Source organism: Panthera onca, chromosome E2 (genome assembly GCF_046562875.1).
Source record: "Panthera onca isolate mPanOnc1 chromosome E2, mPanOnc1 haplotype 2, whole genome shotgun sequence".
Taxonomy (NCBI): domain Eukaryota; kingdom Metazoa; phylum Chordata; class Mammalia; order Carnivora; family Felidae; genus Panthera; species Panthera onca.
In genome coordinates this window covers 7,696,173-7,723,117 of record NC_138353.1, presented here as the reverse complement: position 1 = coordinate 7,723,117, position 26,945 = coordinate 7,696,173, and the positions used below count along the sequence as shown (strand labels likewise).

At 54.9% G+C, this 26,945-nt stretch overlaps 2 protein-coding genes and 1 long non-coding RNA gene across 11 annotated transcripts in view; 1 reads left to right on the top strand and 2 right to left on the bottom strand.

Annotated features, from left to right (window-relative positions):
- KCNC3 (potassium voltage-gated channel subfamily C member 3) overlaps positions 1-11,328 on the bottom strand; it is an 18,644-nt gene extending 7,316 nt beyond the window's left edge. Inside the window, 3 exon segments of the mRNA XM_078439433.2 lie at positions 950-2,060; positions 6,255-8,644; positions 10,817-11,328. Coding sequence (XP_078295559.1) covers positions 950-2,060; positions 6,255-7,139 — 1,996 coding nt within the window. The 5' untranslated portion in view covers positions 7,140-8,644; positions 10,817-11,328.
- On the top strand, positions 8,611-26,945 carry LOC144614706 (uncharacterized). Of its 9 annotated transcripts, none has more exons than XR_014136210.1 (5): positions 8,611-8,737; positions 9,536-9,747; positions 9,940-9,983; positions 16,569-16,657; positions 17,285-17,554. It is a non-coding gene; the product is annotated as an uncharacterized LOC144614706 (long non-coding RNA). The 9 variants fall into 9 exon arrangements; XR_014136213.1 differs by adding an exon at positions 14,398-14,531 and having other exon boundaries at positions 8,633-9,599; XR_014136209.1 differs by adding an exon at positions 14,398-14,531 and having other exon boundaries at positions 8,633-9,747; positions 9,943-9,983.
- On the bottom strand, positions 11,443-21,814 carry NAPSA (napsin A aspartic peptidase). Its single transcript, XM_078439436.2, has 9 exons — positions 21,682-21,814; positions 18,418-18,559; positions 18,207-18,330; positions 17,895-18,013; positions 17,400-17,599; positions 15,203-15,325; positions 14,817-14,961; positions 11,948-12,046; positions 11,443-11,746 (listed from the first exon to the last, which is right to left on the bottom strand). Exons 1-9 carry the CDS (start codon positions 21,756-21,758, stop codon positions 11,507-11,509), a joined length of 1,269 nt encoding a protein of 422 aa, XP_078295562.2. The 5' UTR covers positions 21,759-21,814; the 3' UTR covers positions 11,443-11,506.

Sequence of the window (26,945 nt, the reverse complement as noted above, 5' to 3'; positions counted from 1 at the left end):
AGCTGTTTAGGGAGGGTGTAGGGTGCTGGGAAGGGCACAGCGGGGAAGGGTTGGGAAGGTGACAGAGGAGGGAGGGCGGGAGGTGGGGGTCCCCCAGGCTCTGACTTGAGCTATTTTTAATTGGTGTGAAACTGGGTCAGCGGCCGAGGGAGCCAGATGAGGGCCGGGCGGCCCAGCTCCCTTTCTTGACCTACTTAAGTCATGGGGGTGGGGCCCACCGGCTTCTCCCTGCTCAGGACCACAGGACCTTGGCCCCCAACCTTCAGAGACACAGACTCCCCTAGGGGGAGGGACACACCGGGTCAGCTTTCTTCTCCCTCATCTCCTTCCCTTCACCTCTTCATTTGGCCGCCTCTCTTGTGCGTCTCTCGGACTGAGCCGGAGCCAAGGGCCCTGGGTCCCGAGTCACCGTCACACGGCCGGCCGGCCCGCCCTCTGGGCCTGTCTTCCTGGCCTCTACCTACTTCTTGGTCTTTGAGTCTTGTCTCCTCTCTTGGCCTCGCTGTCATTAGAACCTGAACTCTCTACCACTGGCCCTCCGCCTCTGTCCTCTCTCTCTCTGTCTCTCCTGCTCTCGGGGACAACTGCTTGCTTTCTGTCGCTTTCGGGCTCTTTTCTCCGCATCACCACCAGAAGACTCAGATGCCGTGTCTCCGGCCGGCCGGTGATTCACATGTTAGACCGTCTCTGTGCCTGTGCCCGAGTCCCCCCTCCCGGTAGGCCGATCGCTCTGCCTCCCTGGTCCCCCCCGAATGTCCTGGCCGCGAGTCTGGCTCTCCCCCAAACCGTCTCTTTCACACCGAATCCGTCTGTTTCCGTGCCTCTTTGTTGACCTCAGCAATAGCTGTTCGCTTGTCTCTCTCCCCTCTGTAGTGACCGCCCCGGCTCTTAAGCGAAGCGGTGGCCTCCTCCCCCCACCCCCATCGGCCCCTCAGGCGCCCCTGCTCACCTGCGCGGTTGATCTCAATTACTTCCTCCTGAGCCAACGGGCAAGGCTCCCCGGGGGCCGGCAGAGGAGGCAGCCCCATGATCCCGAGCCCCCCCGCGCCCCCCCTGAGCAGCCCGGGGTGCGTGTGGGGGCCCGCCGGGTAGGCCCCGGCCACAGTCACCCCCACGGAGGGCGGGGTGATGGGTGGCGGAGGGCTGATACCGCCGCTGCCGTGGTGGGGGTGGTGCGGGGGCGGCGGGGGAGGGGGGTCGGGCTTGCAGTAGTTGGGGGAGCCGGGCTGCGGGGGCCGGGGGATGTGTTTGTTCTTCTTCTTGGGCAGCTTCTGTTTGGCCATGGCCAGCGAATAGTACATGCCAAAGTTGTTGACGATGACGGGCACGGGCATGGCGATGGTGAGCACCCCCGCCAGGGCGCACAGTGCCCCGACCAGCATCCCCGACCACGTCTTGGGGTACATGTCTCCGTAGCCCAGGGTCGTCATGGTGACCACGGCCCACCAGAAGCCGATGGGGATGTTCTTGAAGTAGGTGTGGTTGGAGCCCAGGATGTCGTCGGGGTCGGCGCCGATGCGCTCCGCGTAGTAGATCATGGTGGCGAAGATGAGCACGCCCAGCGCCAGGAAGATGATGAGCAGCAGGAACTCGTTGGTGCTGGCGCGGAGCGTGTGGCCCAGCACGCGCAGCCCCACAAAATGGCGCGTGAGCTTGAAGATGCGCAGGATTCGGACGAAGCGGACGACCCGCAGGAAGCCCAGCACGTCTTTGGCAGCCTTGGAGCTGAGGCCCGAGAGGCCCACCTCGAGATAGAAGGGCAAGATGGCCACGCAGTCGATGATGTTGAGGCTGCTCTTGAGAAATTCCACCTTGTCCGGGCAGAAGGTGATGCGCATGAGGAACTCGAAGGTGAACCAGACCACGCACACGCCCTCCACGTACGTCAGGAAGGGCTCCGTCTCCACCTCCACGTTGGTGATGTTCTCCGGGGGAGCCCCCGGGATGGGGGAGGCCTGCGTCACCGTCTTGTTGCTGATGTGGATGAAGCCTTCGTGGGTCTCCAGGCAGAAGGTGGTTATGGAGATGAGAATGAAGAAGAGGGAGGCGAAGGCCACATACTGCGAGGCAGGGCAGGAGAGAGAGGGCAAAAGGTGACCCAGGCATCTGGTCAGCCAGCCACCTCTAGGAGACCCTCCCAGCGGCCGCCCCTCCCCAGCCCCCACCTCCGGGGAGACCCAGGAGTCCCCACCCCACGCCTCCATCACAGCCTGCGTCCTGCTCTTCCCTGTAAAGCTTGAAAAGGGGGGGAGGGAAAGGATCAGAGGCGGCTCTCCCCGGCTTGGGACAGGAGCTGGCCCCAGCAGTGGTGGCAGACGGGCCACCGACTGTTCTCGCGGAAACGGCCATTTCCGGTCCTTTACTGTGTCTCCCAGACCACTTCCCCACACCCGGTGTCCCATCTCAGGACTCCCCAGCAGGGTCCAAGGATTCTGCGATGGGAGGGGAGTGGCGGGGAGACTGAGATCACTCACCCTCGGGGTATCAGAGGCTTTGGAGCTCAGCTTGGAGCCAAGGGAAGGGGAAGTGGAGAAAGTGGGCAGGGAGGCAGAATCCCAAAACAGTCACAAAAGTTATGAAAGCCTGCATTTGGAGCCAGCGTTTCCATGGCCTAATTTGGGCAAGGAGATTAAGCTTTCTACACCTCAGGTTTTTCACAGGATTATTGAGGATTACATTAGATGAGTATACAAAAGTCCTGGCTCCAGAAACAGTGCTTGGCCCAGTACCTGGAACTCAGTAAGAAAATCTGAGCTCCTGCTAGGGTATGGAGGCATCAGTTAGTGGGGGGCAAGGTCGATGCCTCAGAGAGAAGCCAGGGTTTAAGGACCTTGGTCACAATGCCCGGGACCCAGAGAAGGGAGAAAGCTGGGTGTCCAGAGAGGACAGCAAAGGGATGGAACCACCGAGGGGTGTTAGGGCCATAAATGGGGGAAGAAGTGAAGGGTCAAGTGTGCAAAAAGAGAAAAGGACAGAGGCAAGGAGGGTTGGAGTTTAAGGCTCTGGAGAGAAAGGGAGGGTCAGGGGCCTGAACGTGGGGGGAGATGGGAGACGGTGGAGCTAGGGCCAGAAAGGTGAGGAGGCTTTAGCCAGAAGTCCAGGGGTGGGGGGCACATGGGTCATTTCAAGATGGGGAGGACTCGAGTCCTGCACGCATTGGTGTGGATTTTGAAGAAAACCTTGAGGAGCCGAAGGGGTGCAGGCAAGATCTTAGAGAAGGAAGAGGACGGAGCAGGCCCCTGGAGATGACGGTGGGTTTTATCAAACACGCAGAGAGAAGAGTGAGGTTAGTCCCTTGGAGAGCGAAGGGGATGGGTGTTAGGGCAAAGAGAGGGCTTTAGTCAGATGCGCAGAGGAGGAGGGCCTGGGTCGCTTGACTTTTAATCAGGGACTCAAGAAGAAAAGGGGGCTCAGGGTCAGACTGAAGAGAGGACCCTAGACTTTGGGGTGGACTGGAGAGCAGCAGGGTCCCTCAGCAACTCCCCTTCCTCCACAGGGCTGAGGGGGCGGGGTCCGGGCTTGGGAGGGCTTAACTTTAATCTGAAGTGCAGAGCAGAGAGGCAAGCCAGAGGGTGCCGCAGAAGGGCCCGGGACCTTGAGGTGGGCTGGGGTCAACCTTGGCCCTCTCTGCCCCGCCCCCCTCCTCGGTTCTCCGCAGTGGTTTAAGAGGCCAGAGGCCGCCGCAGAGCGCATGCCCTATGCTCCCCCGCCCCCTCCGAGCCGGGTGCGCGGCGCAGGCTGCGGCACCGCAGTGGGGGCGGGCCGGGCCGGGGGGCGGGGCGCGCGGCGGCCAGCACCGCGGCCAGCTCCCCCGCCGCAGTGCGCAGCCGCCGCGGCCGAGAGCGGTCTTAACCCCTTAGGGGCCGGAGCAGAGCAAGAGGGGCGCAGCCGCAGTGCCGCCGCTTCACGTCGGGAGACCGAGGGCCAGGAGTTTAACTCTTTCCCTCCCAGGGCAAGGAGGGGAGGGTGGGCACCCGCCGCAGTGCGCAGCTGTAGAGGCTGGACAGCGCCGGGACTGGTTTAACCCCTTGCCCCGAGGTGGTTCAAAAGCAGAAGGGGTAGGAGGGCATGGAGTCCCTGTAAGAAGGAAAGGAGAAATTACGGGGAGGGGAGCGAGGATGAGGTAGGGCCGTACCCTCCACTTTGCATTGGCCTCCGCTCCCAACTCTCTCAAGCGATCTAATAGTCTGGAAAGTGCTTAGCACGCCTACACTCAAGAACCATTTGTGGAGTGAGTGACCACCCCCACCCCCACCCCGTACCTGTCCCGGACCCCTAGTCTCACTTCAGCACCCTTCAATGGGTTCACGAGGGAAGGGCGCCCCAGGCCATGGGGGAGGAAGCCACTCAGAGGCCTGAGGGATCATTTAGGGCCAAGTCCCTTCGGAACCTCTTCCTCCTCACCTCCCCCCACCCAACCCCAAATCTCGCCAACTCAGCGCTTCTCAGGACCAAACTTTATGCGGTGCCTCCGGGTCCCCCCCCCCCCCCTTCGCTCCCTCCCCTGGCGTGAATGCGGCACTGCGGCTCCGCGTCCTTCCTGGCCCAGGACACGGCACGGTGGGGGGAGGGGGCCGGACCGTTCCTGTGGGTGTTTGGGTCCCAGGGAGGCTGGAGGGGGGGGGGGTGCCCGGAGTTGCTCCTCTTTGCCCCTCTTTCTAATCCTCCCCCATTTTGAACTACCCCCCCCCCCTCCCTTCCAACACAGGGAGGAAGTTAGTAGGAGGAAGAGGTTCAAGGGAGAACCAAGGGGGACGGTATCTGGGAAGTTATAGATGTTTAAGGAAAGTTTTGGGGGGAAGATGAAGGGAGCTTTGGGGGAAATCTGGCATTTCAAGGGAGATAAGGCTGGAGTGTGGACTCTTTGGCTCACTTTGGGGGTAGGGGAGCAGAGGGGCCCAGTCCTGGGCTTTAGATGGTGGGGCAGGGAGCTTGGGAATGGGGGAGTGAGCAGGGCTGGGGTAGGGACCAGTGGAAAGATACCAAGGCAGGGTGGAAAAAACTGGGAGCTATTTTGAGAAGGAGGTTTGGGGTTGCTAACTTGTGGGGGAGTCCCAAAGACAGGTTCGGTAAAGTTCTGGAGCAGGAGGAAAAGTCAGTTGACTGACTTGGGAAAGGGCCAGGAGGCTCTGGATGGGGGATCCCAGAGATAAAGAGTGGGCTGTGGAAGGGAGAAGAAGCTGGGAGAATCTGTGGATGAAGAAGGCATATGGGAGCTTCTGGAGAGGAAAGACATATTATGGGGGCTCAAGGCACTTCTGGAGACACTGAGGAGGAGTGTGAAAGGCTTGGGGGAAGTCTGGAGCTTTATAGGGAAAGTCCTTGGGATGGGAGTTGGCGGGGAGGATGCAGGAAGATATGTGAACACAGAGGACTGGAGGGTCCCAGAAGGGAAGACTCCCCAAGGCTCAGTGTTGCAGTAAGGGGGAGGGGGAAAGTGTCCTAGCCAGAGCAAGTGGTTTGGAGATTCACAGGGGTCTAGGAGGCTCTGAGATGAAGGCGGAGGAGTCCTCTAAGACTTTGGAGGCAGAAGTAGGGTTCAAAAATAGCCAGAACACTCAAACTTGGAGAGAGGAGGAGGTGCGGGGAGAGGGGCAAAGGGAGAAAGAATCAGGGAGGTGTTGTAGAACTTGAGGGACTGAGGGCTGGAGAGAGGGCTTCAGAGGAACTGCAGGGGGCAGGGGAAGCCAGGAGCAGTGTTCACAGGGTCTGGGACACTGACGGCTAAGGAGGGAGGTCTTCGGAGGGTCTGGGGATGGTCCAAGAAACTCAGGGCTGCGGAAGGGTCTTCTGGGGTCTCCGGGGTGGCCAAAAGAGGTGAAAAAGGATTTGCAGGGGCTCAGAAGACTCGGGCTGGAGAAAATTCTTTTGAGGGTCTCAGAGAAGTCCAGGAAAGGAGGGGTGAGGTTGTTCACAGACGCCCAGGAAATTCATACTCGGGGAGGAAGTTTCTAAGAGTATTGGGGAGCCTAGGGAAGCAGGGTGGGGTCTGGAGGGATCTGGAGGATTCTGAAGGTTGCGGAAACGTCTTTGAGGATCTGGGGATGGTCAGGAGATGGGGGTGTGTTCAGAAAAGTACAGGAGACTCAGGTTTGGGGAAACAGGCTTCTAAGACACTGGGGAGCCCAGAGACCAGGGAGACCAGGAGGGGCTGGGATGGGCCAAGGGATTCTAAGGGTTAGGATGGGGCATTCACAAGAGGCTGGGATCTCCAGGAGAAGGAGGAGGGAGGGGGGCTCCGAGAGCACGCTCACCCTGGCGGCCCGCGACGAGTAGGGGTCCTCGAAGAGCGCCCACACGCGGGGCTGCCAGCGGCGCCACCACGTGCCGCCTGCGCCGCCCGCGCCCCCTGGTGGCCCCCCGGCGCCGCCGCCCGCGTCCTGGAAGCAAAGGCGCTTGAGCTCGCCGCCCGCGCCGTCCAGGCCGCCGCCGCCCGCGCCCGCCTCGTCGTCCAGACCCGCGTCGTGGGCGCCAGCGGCGTTGGCGGCGTTTGCTGCGCCCGCAGGGTCCGGAGCCTCAAAGGAGTCGAGTGCCTCTTCGGCGTCGCGGTGCTGCCGGTAGGTCATCCAGCAGCAGGCCTCCACGTCGGTCTCGTCGATGCCCCAGAAGCCGAGCTCCTCCTCGAAAAGAGGCCCGCACACGTCGGCCGGACAGTGCAGCTTGCCTGTGCGGTAGTAGTTGAGCACGTAGGCGAAGACTCCCGGGTGCCGGTCAAAGAAGAACTCGTCGGCGCCGGGATCGTAGTCGAAGCGCGCCGCCGCCTCCGGCTCCGTCAGGCCGGCCAGCCGCGTCCCCGGCAGGGTGCGCAGCGTCGAGCGGTACGTCTCATGGCGCACGCCGCCCACGTTGATCACGATCTTGCCGCTGTCGCCACCGCCGCCGCCGTGCCGCCCCATGGCCGCCGCCGGCAGCCCGGGGCATGGCTCGGCGCGCCGGCCCCCGGGCCCGCGGGGTGCCGGGGGGCCCGCCGGGGACGCGGCGGAGCCGGGCTGCGCAAACTGCTGTTGCTGCAGCGGCGGCGGTGACGGCGGCGGGGGCAGCGGCGGCGGGGACTCGGGCGGCTGCGGCGGTGGCGCCGGCTGCTGCTTGCTGGCCCCCTGGCGCCCGCGGAAGGACGAGACGCAGACTGAGCTCAGCATTGGACGGGGGGCGGGGCTGAAGGGGCGGGGCGTCGGGGGCGGGGCTGCAGGAGGAGAAGCAGACGTGATTGGGTGGAAGAAGCGACGGGTGGCGGGGGCGGGGCCTCGGTGGGGGCGGAACAGAGCTGATTGGTCTGGGGACGGTAGGGCGGGGCTGAGGCAGGGGGAAGGACGGGGACTCCACACAGCCTAGCTGCTCGGGGCGGGGCTGCAGGTGAAACACACCGATTGGATCTTTCCGAGAGAAGGGGAGGTCCGAGCGAGGTGCCAAATGGGCAGGACGGGCAGCTAACTGAGGGGGTGGGACTAGATATGAGAAAGAGATCTGATTGAACTGAAGAAAGGAGTGGGCGGAGCAGAGGAAGTGGACAAGTCCAAACTACTTAAAGACTTCTGACTGGCATGGGGGAGACGGTCCTGATTGGACAGAGAAAGGATCTAAAGAGCCGGCAACCTGGAGCCTGTGGGGAGGGGCAGATGGAGACAGCCGGGTTGGACCCCTAACTTTGCTTTGTCGGGGCAGGGCGGATCTTAAGAAGAGACAGGGCCTAGGAAAGTTAGAAACAGTCCTAATTGGGCTGGGTAGTGAGGGGGCGAGACTGAACGAGGGGCGGGAACTGGAAATGAAGAATAGACCGTACTTTCGCGCGAAATGGCACTAGGCTGGACCGAAAGGAGGAATAGGGACTGAGACCCAGTGAGCAGGAGAGGATTTAAGCGAGGCCTGGAAACCTGAGAGCGTCTGCCTAGGACTAAGAAAGGGAACGAAGCGAGGAAGGGGTCGGGCCGGGGTTGCAAGCTTGGCCTGGTCAGACAGGGCTGGGCCGGGAAAAGGCGTGTCAGGATGTATGGATGAGACTGAGGAAGGTGGGTGGGATCTACAAATGGTAGAAACCGTCTTGAATGGACTGTGGGAAGACGAGACTAGGGGAGTACTGGGGCTCTAAGAGGCTTGAAAGCAACCAGCCTAGGCGGGGTTGGGGCAGGGCTAAGAGAGTACAGAACGGGTATGGGGACGCTACGGGAAAGGTGAGACCTGCAGAGTACAAAATTACTGGGCTGGATGGAAGAATAGGACCTGGAACGGGGAGTCTGGGCTCAGAGAACCTGGGAGAGCGGCGTGAGGGTCAGCAGGGCTTTGGAGGGCGCTGCAAGAACTTCCAACTGGTGATGTAAAAGGGACCAAGTCTAGATAACAGCGGACTGCAGACTGCAGAACCAAGGGATGGATGAGGACGGGTGAAGAGAGAGCCTGAAGGGCGGCGGAGGGGAGAAATCTAAGCGCCGGGAAACTGGCTAGGCTGAGGAAATAAGCGGGGCCAATGAGAAATAGAGCGGGGCTAGGTGTCCGAAAAGTCCCGGCGGGAGCGGAGAGTTGGGGCGGGGCTAGTGGAGGGGCGTGTCCTGCCCCGCCCCCTTGGCTGGCCAGACACCGAGCAGCTGGGCGCAGGCGCTGGAGCGGGGGCCTCAGCTTCTGCCCCGGCTGCGGCGGGAGGAGGCGGTGCCTGCGGGAGCGAAGGGGGCGGGTCAGGGGCTGCGGGCTTTCTCCCGCTGCATTATCCCTGGCCCACCGCCTCCCTCTGCAGGTGCGGCGGCTGGTTCGTATCGCCTACCCACCCGCCCCCGCTCCCGTTTTTGTGTCTCTCGATGTCTTTCTATCCCCTTTCTCTGAGTATTTATTTGTCCCCTCGTCTCTGCCCTCGCCCCGCTGAGACTCTGGACCCTCTTTTCTAAGTCTCTACCCTCCCTCCGGGTCTCTGTCCCATTGTTCTCTGAATCTGTTCCCCTCCGTCTGAGTCTTTACTCCCTTCTCCCTAAGGTTCAGTCTCCTCTCCCCCAACTGTGTCTCCGTCCCCCCACCCCCAGTCTCTTTCTCCTGGTCTCTGTAGCTTATTCTCGGGGATTTGCCTCTCTCTCTCTGGGTCTCTGCCCCCTCCCGGTCTCTGTCTCTTCTCTTTGTGTCTCTGTCCTCCACTCCCTCTCTGGGGCGCTGTCCTCCTTGCCCTAGGCCCTTGTCTTCCTCTCCCTGGGTCTCTGTCCCCTCCAGGTCTCTGTCCCTCTTCTTTGTGTCTCTGTCCTCCACTCCCCTCTCCCAGCCTGTACCCCCCACCCCCTGTCTCTATCCATTCATCTGCATCTCTGTCCCCCTTGCTCTTGTTCTCTGACGACCTCTCTGTCAGTATCTTTTTCCTCTCCTCCGTCTCTCTCCCTCCTCTGTAAGTGCCTTTTCTCTTTCTCTCCTTTTTCTCTCTGTCACCCTATGCGGGTCTCTATCCCCACTCCCCGTGCCTCTTTCATCCCCTTATGAGGCTCTCTCTCCACTTCTTTGGGACTTTGTCCCGCTGTCCTTTGGTCTCTGTCCCTCCATCACCCCCTCTAACCCCCATCCTGGCCAGGACCCGAGGCTGCGTCACTGCGGAGAGAGTTGCAGAAGTGGAGCCTGTCCTGCAGACCAAGGAGGTATTTCCTTCACCGCCCCCCCCCAGACCTTGGGCGGTACTCAAGCCCCCGATGGGGCCCAGGAAGGCAGAGAAAAGACATCAAAACTTCCTACTCTTCTCTACCCTGAATTCCGGTGTATCCCCAGGCAGAAGCAGTGAATCCTGAGGTGAGGGACTGGGCTTAGGTTGAGGCTTGGGTTGAGTGAGGTTTCTGAGCAAGTCAGGAGTGGGGGTGGTGGCTGGAGGAGGGGTTGGGTAGGCACTAGGGGTGGGAGTAGGGACTAGGGTAAAAATCAGCTATGCTCCCTTATATCCTCTCCCCTCCCCCCAACTCTACTTTTCTCTTCTGCTTTTGACAGCAGCCAGGCACGGGATCCAGTTACCAAATAGCGTTTTTGCAGAGGTCAGAAGGTGTGGGAGAAGGTGGGGGCTGTGGGCGAGGGGGCTGCCATAGGGGACGATATGGGATGAGACTCCAGATTAGAGACCACGGGAGCGGGGCGGAGGCCCTGGGGCAAGGAGTAACAGTATAGTCCAGACTCCATCAGGTCCAGGGAAAACTGAATGCCACCACTCCCTCGTGGCCCTCTCCAGGACCCACCGGGGTATGTGGGGGATTTGTGAGCCTCCAGTCTATACCCATGGGGTAGGCGACTGGAGGCATAATGTAGGCTCCGGGTATGGGACACCCAGCCCTGCAAACAGACCAGGGGGAAGCGGACTTGATTTGGGGCGATGGACACCAGGAGGGTGTAGACCAATGTCTGTCCTGGTTTTCAGCCCTTTCCCACCCGTCCTCCTTCCCAATCTATCCTTTTCCTGGTCCTCCAGGCACAAAATTCCTGAAAGCTCCAAACTCCCACCTCTGTCATCCTTGGCGCCCCCCTCATTCCCCCTCCCCCATTCTCCAAGGCCCTGGAATTGGGAAAGGGTCTCCCGCTTCCCGACTTCTAGGATCCCAGCCTCGTTCCTCCACCCCCATTCCCATCAGTTATAAATCCAGGAAAGAGGGTCTCCCGAACAGTAAAGCTGAAAATATGGAGACTCTCCGCCTACGATCCTTGGTCCCCCCAGGCCTTCCAAGAACCTTGGCTCCCAAAGCTCGTTATTAAGGAAGAATTTCTCCGCTGTAATCTTTGAGTCCCCATCTCCCGGGTCTCTCGCCTCCAAAACTGGGATTTGGGTCGTTTTACCGCCCCCGGACCCTGTGCCTTCTCCCCCTCCCCCCGTACTCACCCCAAGTCGAGGCGGGGCGGGGATGGGGGAATCCGGGGCTGGCGTTGGGGGAGGGGTGACCCAGCCCCGGCAGCTCAGGGCAGCAAGAAGCTGCGGAGGGGGGGGAATGACATCATCGCCGGAGGAGGGACAGCACAGCTCCCCCCAACCCGGGGGCTTCAAGCCCCGCCTTTATGGCGGACCCAGGGGTCTCGGAATCCCAAGGGGATAAGGAAGAACAGAGGATGAAGTCTGCGGGAATCATATCCCCTCCCCTTAAAACAAGGGTTGGAAAGCCCTTTACGATTCAGGCAGCACCCCCCACTGCCACCTGTCGCTGCCGTCGCGACCTGTCGCCTCCCACGCATGTTGTGGCTGCGCCCGCCCCCGGCAAGACGAGAACACGGCCTGGAATACAAGGTCCATGAGGCTTCGCGGTGCCGGGCGCCTCTGTCTATAGACAGCGTAGGCGAAGGGCCTCCTGGGATTCGTAGTACAAGACCTCCGCACCGGCGGGAGCCCTGCCCTGGAGAAAAGGAGTGATACCTTTCTCCTTCCTTTCTTCCTCAAGTCAGAGAGCTGGACACTAACTTTTCTCTCCAAAAATCACGCGCTTAAAAAAAAAGAAAAAAGTGACCCAGGTAGAGTCAATGGTAAGAACGGATTTTTATGGAGTACCTGGGCCTCGACTACCACTCGGTGCGCCTGCGCCTAACCGAGGCGCCAGCCGGAGAACTGCGCCTGCGCGGGCCCACCCCTTGGTCGTTCGGTTTCCCCAAAGCGTGAGCGCGCCAGCCCCACTCGGGCCCCGCTCGTCAGGTTCCCGCGGTCGAAGACGGCTACGTAGGTCCGCAAGAAGACATCGCCGAGAATCCAGAGGGGCCCTGCAGGCGGAGGCAGGTCGAGGGCCTGGAAGCCAGAGAAGCAGAGGCGGAAACCACCCCGAACAATCTGCAAGGCGACAAAACGGGCCACTGGGTGTCAGGCACACCGAACCCGCCTCTTCCCCGGGAGCCACAGCTTTGCCCCGCCCACTACCCCGGCACCAGAAGTGTTTCTGTGGCCCCTACTCCGTCCCAGTGATGTCTCGTTCCCAGCTCCATCCTCTCAAATCCCATCTTATTGCGTCACTGCCTTGTGACGGCCACCTACCTGGATGACGTAGTCCTGAGCCGTGAGGTTAAACCAGACCCCACCAAGGAGGAAGGAGACGGGGGGCAGCGTGGGGATTGTCTCGCACTGGATGAGGTACTGAGGGAGAGGAGGAACAAGTGGGGCTGAGGGATTCCCGCTCTGCTTAAGATAGGTCTTCACGGTCTTGTGCGGTCAAGTTCTGCTGCCTTCTCTCGCCTCACCCGCTCTTCCTTCGCCCCTAACATAGTTGTTGTCACTTCCTTTAGGCTCCCATTTGATCAAACCCTCTTTTCCTTCATCTCCTTGTGGATCAGAAACTACCGGCCCCGAGGCACATGGAGCCCACAGGGTGCGTTTAAGTTGTCTTGCACTGTGTCTAAAATGTTTTTTAAAGATTTTTTTTTTTTTTAATGTTTTTTATTCATTTTTGAGACAGAGAGAGACAGAGCATGAGCAGGGGAGGGGCAGAGAGAGAGGGAGACACAGAATCCACAGCAGGCTCCAGGCTCTGAGCTGTCAGCACAGAGCCTGACGCGGGGCTCGAACTCACAGACTGTGAGATCATGACCTGAGCTGAAGCCGGACACTCAACCGACTGAGCCACCCAGGCGCCCCTAAAATGTTTTAAAAATTAGTTACCAGCCGTACCCCACGGTGGTGCAGGTGGTATCCTTGGAGTCTGCTGCTGTGCAGCCTTAGGCAAGTTACTTAATCTCTCTGTGCCGCGGTGTCCAATTTGAAGGTGTAGTTGATAGTAATACTTCATAGGTATGTTATGTGGATAATAAGTTAGTTTGGAAGAATGCCTGGACTCATAGTAAGTGTTACCACAAACCAGGGGCTTGCTTGCTTGCTTGTTTTTTAAGTGAGCAGCGGGCCAAAGTTTATTATTGAAAATTAGAAAGTTACGAATAATATGGTGGCGCCTGGGTGGCTCAGACGGTTAAACATCTGACTCTTGGGTTCGGCTCAGGTCATGATCTCATGGTTCATGGGTTCGAGGCCTGCATTGGGCTGGTGGCACAGAGCCTGCTTGGGATTCTGTCTCTCCCTCTCTCTGCCCTTCCCCAACTCGCAAGCACGCGCATTCTCTCTCAAAACAAATAAAGAAACTTAAAAAAAAAAAAAAAAACAGTATGAAAACTCTCTTTACAGAGAGGGGACATTTGAAGGTGAATACCTGCGGCTGTAGGCAAGGGACCTTGTTTTATAAGGTTTTGGTCACCCCCTCCTTCCTTTCCCCCTTGTTCCTTCTTTTCAGTTTCTGCCCTTATTGGTTTGAGACCTCTAAATACCTAGTCATTCCTTGTTGATTGGCTCGTTTCCTTTGTTTAAGGGGTGGTCTATGGCCCAAACCAGGAGCTTTCAAATAATGTTTTCAGCTTTCTCCAACAAACCAGGAGATCTGGCTTTCCCCACATGGGAATACTTAGCCGGAGCTGAGTGGCTGAGAGCTGCCCTTTTTATTTTTGTTATGTTTATTTTTATTGTTTGAGAGAGAGAGAGAGTGCAAGTGAGTGAGGGTGGAGACAGAGCGAGAGACAGAATCCCACGAGGGAGGGAGGGAGAGAGAGAGAGAGAGAGAGAGAGAGTGAGAGTGAGTCTGGCTCACCCTGAAGCCGGGCTCGAGCTCACCCAGTACGGACTCGAACTCCTGAACGGTGAGATCATGACCTGAGCTGAAGTCAAAAAGCTTAATCGACGGCCACCCGGGCGTCCTGAGAGCTGCCCTTTTTAGATTGTTAGAACAGTTGTTCTCCACGTTACCTCAAATCCCACCACCCCCAAGTACCCAAGAATACAGTGTTAGGCCACTGTAGCTAACTGCCAGGAAGTCTGTCTTCCTTCCAAACCAAGAGTCATTACCTTGTTGGGAAGATAAGGAATAATGGGAACAAGGTTGATTTCCAGTGTATGATCAGAGCATCAGCTTAGAACCTTATATAGGCTAATGCATTCAACCCTCACAACATACCTAAAACACGAGTATTAGTAACCCTGTTGTAGAAGTTAGGAAACTGAGGCAAAGGAATATTAATGTTTTATTTATGTTAGAGAGAGAGAGAAAGAGAGAGAGAGACAGAGTGTGAGCAGGGGAGGGGCAGAGAGAGAGAGAGAGGGAGACACAATCTCAAGCAGGCTCCAGGCTCTGAGCTGTCGGCACAGAGCCTGACGTGGGGCTCGCACCCACGCTTAACCAACTGAGCCACCCAGGCGCCCTGAGGCAAAGGAATACTAAGTGGCTTGTCCAAGAGAAAACAGTGGCAGAGCTGGGTTCCAACCCGGACAACCCATGCCCATAACCGCTCCAATCTACCTGGTTCCCTTGGCCCATTATAAGCCCACATCCTAGGCATTTGATAGACCTCGTGGAAATTTCTACCTGGAAGGACCCACCCCCTGCCCCACCCTGCCCCTCCATGCCCGAAGCTTCCTTTGCACAACCTCAGTGAGCCCCCGCTCTCCAGGCGCCCCTCCCCTGCCTGCCACCGCTCCTGCCCTGTCTCCACTTCTCCACGCGGATGTTCCCCAAGGCTGCTCCTGAGACCTCTTCTCTCTCCCAGAGACGGCTGCCCTCCAAGGCTCTGAGTACCATCTGATGGTAAATATTCCTCAGCTTCCTGTGTACCTCCCCCGGATGTCCCCAGGCTCCCTAGGCTTCTCACTCCCATGCGGTCCTGAATCAACCCGTATCACCATCTCCAGACTCACGCAGCAGATGCCTAGGAAGTGTCCTTGCTTCCGACCACTGCCCCACAGCCTGTCACTCGTGGTGCCCAGGGCCTTCTGCCTTGGGATACCTCTTAACCACCTAATCCCACCCTCGGGCCCCAAGCGTCCTGCCCAGTGTTTGCCATCAAAGCCCCACCAGACTCTAGGTCCTCACCTCGCCCACCAGCAAGGAGATTCCTCCAATGGCTGTATTCAGGGCCCGGATCTCTTCAGTGGGTCCTGTGATGAGGGATGTGCCCGTGTCCAGGATGGCAGCGCAGCCCTGGGCACAAAGAGTCAGCCCTGTGCCCACCTTCACACTGTGAGGGGGCAAAGGGTAGACGTTGGAGCCAGTGTCCTAGGAATCCAGGCCCTCAGCCCCTCCTCCCTCAATCACAGGAGCCCTGGCCCAGCCCCTCCTCCCCCAGACCCAGGAGTCCAGGGCCCCAGCTTCCTCCTCCCTCAGACCAGGAGTCCAGGCCTCCGGCTCCCTCCTCCCCAGGACAATGGGGATTGGTCTCTGGCCCATTCCTCCCAGACCTAGGAGGCCAGGTCTCTCACCGCCCCATGTGGATCTGCCAGTAGGCGGGGATCGTGACCGGCACGAAGGTGAGGGGTGGGATATAGTGAGCCGGATCGGAGCCCCCCAGGACCAGCTCTCCTCCATCGGCCGCTTCAGGATCCCTGCAGAGGCAAAGTGCCGTCAGTGTCCTGCCGGCCTGGCAGGGTCAAGGAAGGGAGTTCCTGGGGCTCCTGGGTGGCTCAGTCGGTTGAGATTTCTCATGGTTCGTGGGTTCGAGCCCTGTGTCAGGCTCTGTGATGACATTGCAGAGCCTGTTTGGGATTGTCTGTCTCCCTTTTCTCTCTGTCCCTCCCCCGGCTTGCACGCGCGTGCACTGTGTTCTCTCACTCTCTCTCAAAAATAAATAAATAAACTTGGGGTGCCTGGGTGGCTCAGTCGGTTAAGCGTCCGACTTCAGTCAGGTCATGATCTCAAAGTTCGTGGGTTCAAGCCCCACATCAGGCTCTGTGCTGACAGCTCAGAGCCTGGAGCCTGCTTCGGGTTCTGTGTCTCCCTCTCTCTCTGCCCACCCCCCCCCCCCCCCCCGCCGCTAACAGTCTCTCTCTGTCTCTCAAAAATGAATAAACATTAAAAAAAAAAAAACAACCCTTTTTTAATAAATAAATAAACTTAAAAAAAAGGCAGGGAATTCCTGCCAATGGGAGGTCACCAGTTCTGGGTGGAGTGGTGGGATGTAGGCAGGGTCTAGATGTTGGGACTGGAAGCAAAGCAAAAAAAGGAAAAGGAAATGGGACTTTTCTTGGTGAAGGTCTTTTAGGGTCCTGAGGGGGCTTCTGAAGTGGGGACAGGACTTCTTTTTTTATTTTTATTTTTAAATTTTTTAATTAATTAATTATTATTATTATTATTTTTTTTTTTTTTTTTTTTTGAGAGAGAGAGAGAGAAGCGGGGCTCACCCGGAGTGGGCTCCTGTTTTTTTTTACCTGAAGTGGGGCTTGAGCTCATCAGATACGTGGCTCGAACTCAGGAACCATGAGATCATGACCTGAGCCAAAGTCAGATACTTAAGGACCGAACCACGCAGCAGCCCCCAGAGCTTCTTGATTTGACTGTAGAAGGTAGAACTTTTGGGGTGGAATTTGTTACTTACTGGAAGAGAGCGCATACGCGTGCGGGTGAGCAGGGGAGGGGCAGAGAGGGAGGGAGAGAGAATCTTAAGCAGGCACCACAGCCAGCGGAAGAGCTCGACCTGAGCTGAAATCGAGAATTGGACTGTTCACCAACTGAGCCACTGGGGTGGAGTGTACGTGAAGCCCCGGGGTTTGCGAATTGGCTCTGGCAGGTGTCACTTGGGCAGAAGCGGGGTGGCTTCCTGGGCACATGGTGAGACTTTCTAAATTGTAGGTCTCACGGGTCAGAGGTGGCAGGCTTCCTGATTTGGCTGAGAAGGGCGGGGATTCCTGGAGGTGTGGAAGGAGAGGACCCCTCCGGAGGTAAGTGGAGCTTCCCGAGTGGGTGGGACCTGCTCAGGCGTAGGATTTTATGACTGTGGGGGATGGACCTCCAGAGGGAAGGTGGGGCCTTCCTGGATGGTGGGTGGGGCTTTCTGAGCGTAAAGTTGAGCTTCCTAAAAGATAGGTGGGACTTCTTCGATTACAATGGGTAGCTTCTGACTTCTGGAATGTACTCTCAAATGGAATTTGGGCTTTGTGTGCGGGGAAGAGGGAGTTCCTAAGTTGAGTAGGTAAGGCACGGAGTTTCCTGGTTTGGGTTTGAAACATGAAGCATTTAAAGTGACAGTGAGTGCTTGTAGTAGGTCTTTTTTTTTTTTAATTTTTTTAATTTTTTTTTAACGTTTATTTATTTTTGAGACAGAGAGAGACAGAGCATGAACAGGGGAGGGGCAGAGAGAGAGGGAGACACAGAATCTGAAACAGGCTCCAGGCTCTGAGCTGTCAGCACAGAGCCTGACGTGGGGCTCGAACCCACGGACCGTGAGATCATGACCTGAGCCGAAGTCGGACGCCCAACCGACCGAGCCACCCAGGCGCCCCTGTAGTAGGTCTTAAGGTTGCTCGGTGAGTGGGACTTTTTGAGCACGTGTTATTTATATTGGGTAGGTGACTTCCTGAGTGGAAGATGAGACTTCCTTTATTGGACATGGGACTTCTGAAAGCAGACAGAACATCTTTCTTGGGGCTAGGACTCATAGGAAGGTAGACCCTCGCCCATTACCTGTTGAGGTAGAAGGAGAAGACAGGCTTATCCAGTAGCCCCTGGTCCACCAGTACATCCAGTGGGGGTCGGACCCCTCCCACGGCCAGAACGGGGAAAGCAAGGCCCAGTATCCCATCGAAGCGGGCAAAAGTGAACACCAGGCTGGGCTCCCACAGAGCCTCTCCAAAAATCACTGATGCATTCATAATTCCTCCAATCTACGGATAGATTCAAATGGGGCAGGTTACTTCTTGAAGGACATAACCTACATAACCCTGAAATGTTCCAAACCAAGGCATGAATCCCATATGGACACCCCTGAAAACAGCCCCCAACTGTCTAGGAAAGACTACTTCCCCACTTAGGAAGCCCACCCCTTTAACCAGGAAACCCCGCCCCTTTCATCCATTTCCCCAGGAAGCCCCGCCTCCTAAGCCCCCTCCCTAAGCCAGATCCTCTCAGACGGTGGGGTTCTCCCAGCCTCAAGTCTTCCTGGGGTCCAGGGTCACGCACAGTCAGCTTGTCCTCACTCAGGATGCCAGCTAGCCTCCCAGCTGCATACTGAATGGCAAACTTGGTCCCATTGGGTTGGAAGGAGCTGGAGGCCTTGGGGTTGAAACGGTGGTGGAGCCCTAGGTCAGAAGATCAGGGAGGTGTCACTGGAGGAAGGGAGTCTCCCCAGTGGCCTCCTGCCTCTGTGAACTTGTGACCCGTGAGGGCATGTCAGAAGAGAACAGCACCTCCAAAATCCTCGGGAAGCCAAGACCCAGGCCCCACTTCTCCCATCACCCCTGTTCAGTCTCATTCTCCCCCATGAAAGCTCACAGCAGGGCAGGCTGAAGAAGTGGCATCTTATGGACGGGACCCAGAGATTGGAGGAGCCAGTGTCAAAAACGACAGAGAAGTTTTGTGGGGGCGTTCCCAGCCCAATTTCCCCGTAATACTGGACCTGAGGGTGAAACGGAGAGAGGGTGAATGAAGGGTTTGACTTCTTAAGTGGGGAGGAGGGTGAGGACTCTCTGGGGCTGTGACTCACATTCATGTAGTTAGAGAGAGGTACGAAGGTGGGCTTGTCTCCAGGGGAGGGGGCCCCCAAAGCGGGGGTCGCTGCTGGCTTCCCCCATCCCCTCAGTGGGTTCAGAGTCCTGTGTCCAGTGTGCACTCGGCGGAGAGGGATCCTGTGGGGGAGGATGCTGACACTTGGGAAACTACTCTTCCTGGAGACCCTCCATAAAGGAATCTCCCAAATAGGGTGGAACGACAAAGCAAATGTCTCAATGGTCCTACAACAGCAGCCATTGTCAGAAACCCTGCAATAACAACCTTCCAGGAAACCCAACGGAACTCCTATCAAACCAGGATGACAAATCTCCCCCAAAGACTCTGCAAGAGCGAACCAGCCCACCCCAAACAGACTTTCCCCAAAGTCTTTCAATAAGGGCCATTTCAAAGAACATAACATAAGCCATCCTCGGGAACTCGATGCTCACAAAGGCTTTCAAAGACCCCAACGTGAAACTAGACTTGGCAAAAACGCTTGCATGCTTCACTTCATGATGTTGGAGACTATTTTCTTCACTGTTGGTGTGGGAGAGACTGTAAGCACCAAATCCCGGTTTCACTCTTTACGCTAAAGTACATGCCTTGGGGCACCTGGGTGGCTCAGTCGGTTAAGTGTCCGACTTGGGCTCGGATCATGATCTCGCGGTTCATGAGTTCGAGCCCCAGCGTCGGGCTCTGTGCTGACAGCTCGGAGCCCGGAGCCTGCTTCGGATTCTGTGTCTCCCTCTCTCGCTGCTCCTCCCCCTCTCGTACTCTGTCTCTGTCTCTCTCAAAAATAAATGAACATTAAAAAGATAATACTAAAATACGTTCCAGATAATCAAAGATCTAATGTGAAATGTAATATAAGAGCACTAGAGAGAAGTAACATGTTTACATAACTCTGGGAAGAGTAAGATTTTTCAAATCATGATACCAAGACCAGAAATCATTGGGGAGAGGATTGATGAATGTAACTCTAAAATTTTAAACCTTTGTACTCCCTTTGCCAACACACAAAGCTGTTTAAAAAGTTTTTTAAAAATCTAAGGGAAATAATTACAAGTTGTATGTCAAAGAATTAATATATCTAATATGCAAAGAGCTTTTACAAGCAAATAAGAATAAGATAAACAACCCGGTGTTGGAAGACAATTCCCTCATGGTTCTCTCTCATTTCTGCAGACAGACTGACTGCCTTTGTCAAGGATTTCATTTAGTGAACAGCCTTGGGGGAGAAACAGTGTCTCCCTCTGGGCCAAAGAGCACGCAGGTTTATGATCCATTGTAAAAGGTCCAGGTTCCCTAAACTTGGGGTTCCTCTCCTGTAATGCACCCCACTGCATGTGCAGATCTCAGCCAGCTCTCTTCATCTCGCCCTGTGGGAACTGGGGCTCAGAGAACTGATACTCTGGCTACTACTGTTGCCAAGAGTAATAACCTGTCCTTGTCTCTGACCTGGGGGTCTTGTGTCTTCTACAAGCAGCCACAAAACTGTGGCAAGCTAACATTACAGTTCTTGACATTTGCCAGGATAATAAGCAAAGGACACAAACAGGTAATTTGCAGAAGTACAAACAGCTTCTAAACAAATAACATCTTTTTATGTTAGATGTCCAACCCCAATAGTTGTCAAAAGAATACAAATGATGAGAGTCAGAAAACTTTTTTCACCCTGTAGATTGGCAAAGACCTAAGAATACTCACCGTTGACTAGGGGCTATCGATTGATACCAACTTTCTGGAGGATGATTTGCCAGATGTGTATCATTGGGCTTAAAACTGTACACACCTTTTTTGGGGGGGAGGGGCAGAGAGAGAGAGAGATGGGGACAAAGGACTCAAAGCAAGCTCCATGATGACAGCAGCTGACAGCAGTGAGCCCGAGGTGGGGCTCAAACTCAGGAACTGAGAGATCACGACAGGAGAGGAAGTCAGACGTCCAACCCACTGAGCCCTTACACGCCTTTTAACCCAACTTCATTTCAGCTCAATGAGTTTCATCCACAGGAGATCACTGGACAGGTGCACAAAGCTGTGTCTGTGAGGATGTGTCTAATTTTGAAGACGGGACCGGCTAGCTAGGACTTGGCTCTGCAGAATGGAATTCACCCAACCGCTAAAAAGGAGGAGGTAGCTCTCTGTGCCAGTGATTCTCAAATTTTAAGTTTTTTGGTAAAGATTTTGCCTGCCACCTGCCTCTGTTGCAACTGCTCGGCTCCGTCTGTATAGCACAAAATCAGCCCTAGACAACGTGGCTGGGTTTTGTTAAACTTCGTTCGCAAAAAAACAGGCGGCAGGTTGAATTTGGCCCTAGGTTGAGAGTTTGCCAGCCCCTGCCCCAGAGCTGAGATTCAGAACTTGTAGTTTCTAATGAATTAGGTCTGAGATGGAGCCTGAGGGTTTGCATTTCTAACAAGTTCCTGGGTCCTGCGGATGCTGTTGGCCCTGAAACAACTCTGAAGAGAATCACTGCCCTTTGTGCTGGCTGGGGAAATGGCCGTGATCTATTAGGTTCAAGAAGCAGGTTAGCAAACATCACATGCAGGGATATTCACATACCTGCCTAAAATCACTCCTTGGAGCCCTGCCCCCTCACTCACTTCTTTGCCACCCCCCCACCCACCCCCGCCATGACTCAATCTTTGAGAGGCTCAAGAACGTTAAGTGGGGTAAATGTTTCCTGGAAGAGGACCCCTCCCTGCCCCCCCCCTCCCCGGGTTCCAGGGGATGGGAGAAGAGAGGAGAAGTAAGAGATTGGGGTGGGAGGCACCAGAGGCTAGGTGAGTGAGGGATCCCTGGGGTCCCCCAAACTGGGCTTCTTGAGACCTAAACAGTCTGGGAGATGTGAAGCTGGGGGAGTCACAGTTCTGAGTCTCCAAGATCTGTTGGGTTGGGGGTCAGGGGAGTTGCATGTCTGGAAACCCCAGTACCAGATCATCAGAGCTCAGGGTGGGATCTCCCAAAAACTTGTCTGGAGAGGGGAGGGAAGGAGGAGTCCCCAGTTGAGGGTCTCAGGATTGGAGAACCTTGGACCGATAGGGCTGTCTGTCCTCTTAGGACACATCAGGGTAGAAGCCCCCCACCCTGGGCGAGGGGAGGGCGGCGAGAGCCCAATTTGGAGGTCTGGGAACCCAAGAGATAGAAGTCACGGGTCCTGGGGTGCCAGCTTTGGGAGTCACTGAACTTGGGGGCCCCGGTCTTGAAGGGCAGAAGGGGGAGAGTCCATCCCAGGTTCGGGGTAGGGGGTCCCCAGTACCGGATCAGCGAGGCGCTGGCAGGCTCCACAGTCAGCAGCAGCAGCAACCACAGCAGAAGCGTCGGTAGCGGAGACATCTCTGGGGACCCGAGTGTTGACCCATCCGTTTTCTTTCCTCAGAGACTCCGCCCTGTTCACCGCCCACCTCCGGGTTTCTGAGGTGACCGGGACGTGAAATCTCTCTGTGGGTGAGGGGGGACAGGAGCGGGAAGCGGGTGGTGTATTTTGAGGGACGTGTGGAGTATTGTTGTAGGGACACCAGAAATGTCAACTTGTGTCACTGGTCGCCTCACTCCCGACTTCAGTGAGGGGACAGGGACGGTCTCCCGCGGCCCCCACCCCACTTCTAATCCTGTAGCTGCTGTTGATTTTGTTTACCACTTTCACTTCACTTTTCCGAGACTCATTAACCACAAGGTTTCCTTGGGCAAGTGCAGGGATGGGCGGATGTTGCGAAGGATCTGGGGGAAGGGAGAGAGGGTCAGACTAGAGGAGCTCCTTCCCCTGGTAACTGGGCAAAGAGCCTAAAAATATTTGACAATGTCTCTCTGGGTCTCATTGTGCCCCTTGTTTCATTGACTAAGTTTCTCAAATATTAAATGGGCATCCGAACGTCTAGTTAAAATGCGGATTCCTGGGCACCACGCTCAGAGATTCTGGTTCCCAAGGCCTGAGATAGAGCCCAAGAATCTGCATTCTTTTTTTTTTTCTTTTTTTTAATATATGAAATTTATTGTCAAATTAGTTTCCATCCAACACCCAGTGCTCATCCCAAGAATCTGCATTCTTAAACAAACGCACTGATCATGGAGCTGCAAACATTTCTGAGAAACTATTTGAGGTCTTTGGTTTTCTAGCTTAGATTTACATGTCAATAATCAGCTTGTCATTTTTTTATTTAAAAATTTTTTTAAAGTTGGGCACCTGGGTGGCTCAGTCGGTTAAGCGTCCGACTTCGGTTCAGGTCATGACCTTGCAGTCCGTGAGTTCGAGCCCCGCGTTGGGCTCTGTGCTGACAGCTCAGAGCCTGGAGCCTGCTTCACATTCTGTGTCTCCCTCTCTCTCTGTCCCTCCTCTGCTCAAAAATAAATAAACATTTATTTATTTAATAAATAATGTATTATTTATTCTCTCAATAATAAATAAACATTAAAAAATTAATGTTCTCTCAAAAATAAACATTAAAAAAATTAAAAAAAAATTTTTTTAAGTTTGTTTGTTTATTTTTGAGACAGAGAGAGAGTGCACATGCGAGCGGACGAGGGGCATAGAAAGAGGGAGAGAAAGAACCCCAAGCAAGCTCCGCATCATCAGCTCAGAGCCCAGTGCTGGGCTCGAACTCACGAACCTGTGAGATCATGACCTGAGCTGAAACGAAAAGTCTGACACTCAACCCACTGAGCCACCCAGGTGCCCCCGCCCTTTTCTAATATTAAAACAATGCTACAGTAATCTTCTGCATATGTATTTTTCTGTGTACTCATTCCATAATATCTGCATGACAATTTCTTTTTCTTAATATTTTTAACTTACATTTTTTAAAGTTCATTCATTTATTTTGAGAGAGAGAAGGAAGCAGAGAGGGAGAGAATCTCAAGCCCGACGGAGGGCTCGAACTCACCACTGAACCGAATGAGACACCCTGGAGCCCCTCTGCATGACAATTTCCAGGTTTCTTTACAAAAAAATTTTTTTAATGTTTTATTTAGAGAACGAGTGGGGGAGGGCCAGAGAGAGAGGGAGACACGGAATCCAAAGCAGGCTCCAGGCTCCCAGCTGTCAGCACAGAGCCCGACGCGGGGCTCAAACTCCTGAACCGCGAGATCATGACCTGAGCTGAAGTCGGGCCTTCAACTGACTGAGCCCCCCAGGCGCCCCGACGATTTCTCGTTTTTAAAAATAATCTTTACATGCAACATGGGGAAACTCATGTCCCCAAGATCAAGAGTCACACGTTGTCCCTGCATTACGATTCCTCGAACCATAATTACTCCAGCCGTGAACAGATGTAAGTTGTAGATCTGAATATATGTTGCTTAGTTACTCCCCAGAGAACTTGTGATGATGTAGGCTTCCAACTGCAGGGGCGATAATAACCCCAATGTCCCCACAGCCTCACCAAAGCTACATGTAATCGATAAAAAAAAAAAAAAAAAAAAAAAAAAAAGCTCTTCCATTGTCTTGAAACATCCTGTCTCCTGGGGCGTCTGGGTGGCTCAGTCTGTTGAGCTTCCATCCGGCTTCAACTCAGGTCTTGGTCTGTGAGTTCAAGCCCCCCCCCACCCCCCCACCCCCACCCCCGTCGGTCTCCATGCTGACACATCAGAGCCTGGAGTCTGCTTTGGATTCTGGGTCTCCCTCTCTCTCTGCCCCTCCCTTGCTCATACTCTCACTCTCTCTCTCTCCCTCTCTCTCTGTCTCTCTCTCTCAGAAATAAACATTTAAAAAAAATAAAAAATAAATAAAACCGCATTGTTCACGATAGCCCTAAACTGGAAACCACCAGTATGTTCGTGAGCTTGAGAATAGACATACTGTGGAAGGTATCCATTCAGTGGCTCACTACTCAGCAATAAAAAGGAATGAACTGATAAGTCATGCAATGATACGGGTCATTTTTTTAAATAAACTTTGTGTCTTTATTTTTTTTTAGTAATCTCCACGCCCAACGTGGGGCTCAAACTTACAACCCAGAGATCAAGAGTCACGTGCTCTTCTGACTGAGCCAGCCAGGTGCCCCCAGGACATGGGTGATTCTCAGAGACCTAATGATAAGTGAAAGAACAAAGAGTGCCTAGTATGGACTGAATGTCTGTGTCCTCCTTCCAATTCAATGTTGAAAACGAACCCCCAGTGTAAAAAAAGTATTTAGAGGTGGGGGTTTGGGGAGGTGATTCAATCAGGAAGGTGGAGCCCTCCTGAATGGGATTCATACCCTTTTAAAATTGACCATAGAGAGCTCCTCCGCCCCTCCACCCCTTGTGTGGACACAGTGAAAAGGCTATTAACCAGGAAGCAGACCCGATCTGTCAGTGCCTTGATCCGTGGGCTTCCCAGCCTCCAGAACCATGAGAAATAAATATCTATGATTATTAGCTACCCCATCTACAGTATTTTGAGACCAAACAGGCCAAAACACGCGATTCCATTCATATTATGTTTAAGAACAGGCAAAACCAACCTCAACTTAGAAGTTGGAATAGTGGTGATCCTTTGCCAAGGGTATTGACTGGCAGGGGGCACGTGGGAGCCTTGAGGGATGCTAGAGATGTTCTCTACCTCAATCTGAGTGGGCGTTCCATGGGTGAATACATCAGTAAAAATTCATCAAGCTGTACGTTTAAGATTTTGTATTTCACCTTGGGTAGGTTTACTTTATAAGTTTTTAAAAGTTTATTTATTTATTCTGAGAGAGAGAACAAACTGGGGAGGGACAGAGAGAGAAGGGGACAGAGGATCCGAAGTGGGCTCTGTGCTGATAGCAGAAAGCCCAAAGTGGGGCTCGAACTCATGAGCTGTGAAATCATGCCCTTAGCCGAAGTCAGACACTTAACTGACTGAGCCACTCAGGCGCCCCTAGGTAGGTTTACTTTAGGGAAGTTTTACCTCAGAAGAAAATTTAAAAAGAAATATAGAAACGCACTCCAGAAAAACAGGGCAATGCTTACAGTATCATAACACTGTAAATGCTATCCTCATTTGCAAGGACTGGAAAGACACAGAGAAAAGCAGACTCGGGAGCATGTACTAGTTAGCTAATGCTGTGTAACAAGTCACCCCCAGACTAAATGGTTTAAAACAGAAACACACATTTATTATTTTTCATGGTGTCTGGGTTAGAAGTTTGAAAGCAGCTTGGCCATGCGGTTCTGGATCACGGGGTTGCGGACAGATGTCAGCTGAGGTGGCCATCGTGCAAAGCCTTCACTAAAGCTAAAGAATCTGCTTTCAAGATGGTTGGGGCCCCCAACTCTTGAACTTGGGTTTCTGTTAGAGAGCTGTAGCAAGAAAGTCCCGTAGGTGGAGCCTAGAGGAAAGGGATCTTCAAGTATGGAGCTATGAAGTGGGAGAGGTGGGGAGCTTGGGCAGAGGAGTGAGCCCAGCACACGCAGGATTCAGGAAGTATACCCAACAACACCGTGAGGACGTGCTGGCGTTTGGTGAAGGGGAATCCTTGAAGGTCAACGGCTCAAGGGTTGCACAAACAGTGATGCAAGAGAGAGGAGGAAACATTGCAAGAGGGAAAGTTTTGAGTACGGAAAGGAGAAAGGATCCGGTGCCTAAGTGGGGGGGTGGGGGAGGCCTCTTAACATGCTGTCCCAACACGGTCCTGGGCAGGGCAGCAGTTCATGTGTACCTCTGCAAGTGAGCTCGTGGTGTCCCTGGGGTAAACGCACGGAAGTCTTCTTCTGGTGGCTTCTATTTTTTTCTGCCAAAGAAGAAGTGAGAATGAAGAGGGGGAGGGGTGCTGGAGATTTTGAGAGAGAAGGTGAGAACACGCTTTCTTAGAGATTAGAGAAGGGAACTGCAGAGGCCCTGCAGATTGGTTCTGGATGTCCACTGGAGGCTTGCCCTCACACAGCTGAAGTGTGTCCACTCACAAGCTCAGCTGGGGGGGAGCAGGCACAGGAAAGGCAAGGGCCATTTTTAACCAGCGTTGGGGTTTTGCCAGGCAAGTAGGACGGAGGGAGAAAGAGCAAGGAAGTTAAGGTAATGTGTACAAGGACCTGACTGCGCTGGGCCACAGAATCCAAGGAAGGAAGAGACGATGTGAGAGGAAGTGAGGCAAAGAGAAGAGAAGATCAAAGGATCAGGGGGTACCAACGGCATCCCAGAATTGAAAGGCACTTTATGACTTGGCCCCTCTCTGACATCTTCTCTCCTCTATCCCCCTTGATCGTTCAGCCTAGCCACATTGGCCTCCTTGTTGTTTCTCAGAGAAACCCAGACATGCTCCTGCCTCAGGGCCTTTGCACAGGCTGTTCCACCCAAGTGTCTTGCCTCCAAAAAACCCTAATCAGCCTCTCTCCTTTAAATATTTTCTTGAGGGGCGCCTGGATGGCGCAGTCGGTTAAGCGTCCGACTTCAGCCAGGTCACGATCTCGCGGTCCGTGAGTTCGAGCCCCGCGTCAGGCTCTGGGCTGATGGCTCGGAGCCTGGAGCCTGTTTCCGATTCTGTGTCTCCCTCTCTCTCTGCCCCTCCCCTGTTCATGCTCTGTCTCTCTCTGTCCCAAAAATAAAAATAAAAAAACGTTGAAAAAAAA

Bases quoted from the DNA above. Each gene is read 5' to 3' on its own strand.
- NAPSA (XM_078439436.2), bottom strand. From the start codon at position 21,758: ATGTCTCCGCTACCGACGCTTCTGCTGTGGTTGCTGCTGCTGCTGACT. The intron at 18,014-18,206 runs GTGAGCTTTCAT...CTTCTGACCTAG, and splicing joins CTTCTTCAGCCTGCCCTGCT to GGCTCCACCACCGTTTCAAC. The intron at 14,962-15,202 runs GTGAGAGACCTG...GCCCCCTCACAG, and splicing joins TGGCAGATCCACATGGGGCG to TGTGAAGGTGGGCACAGGGC.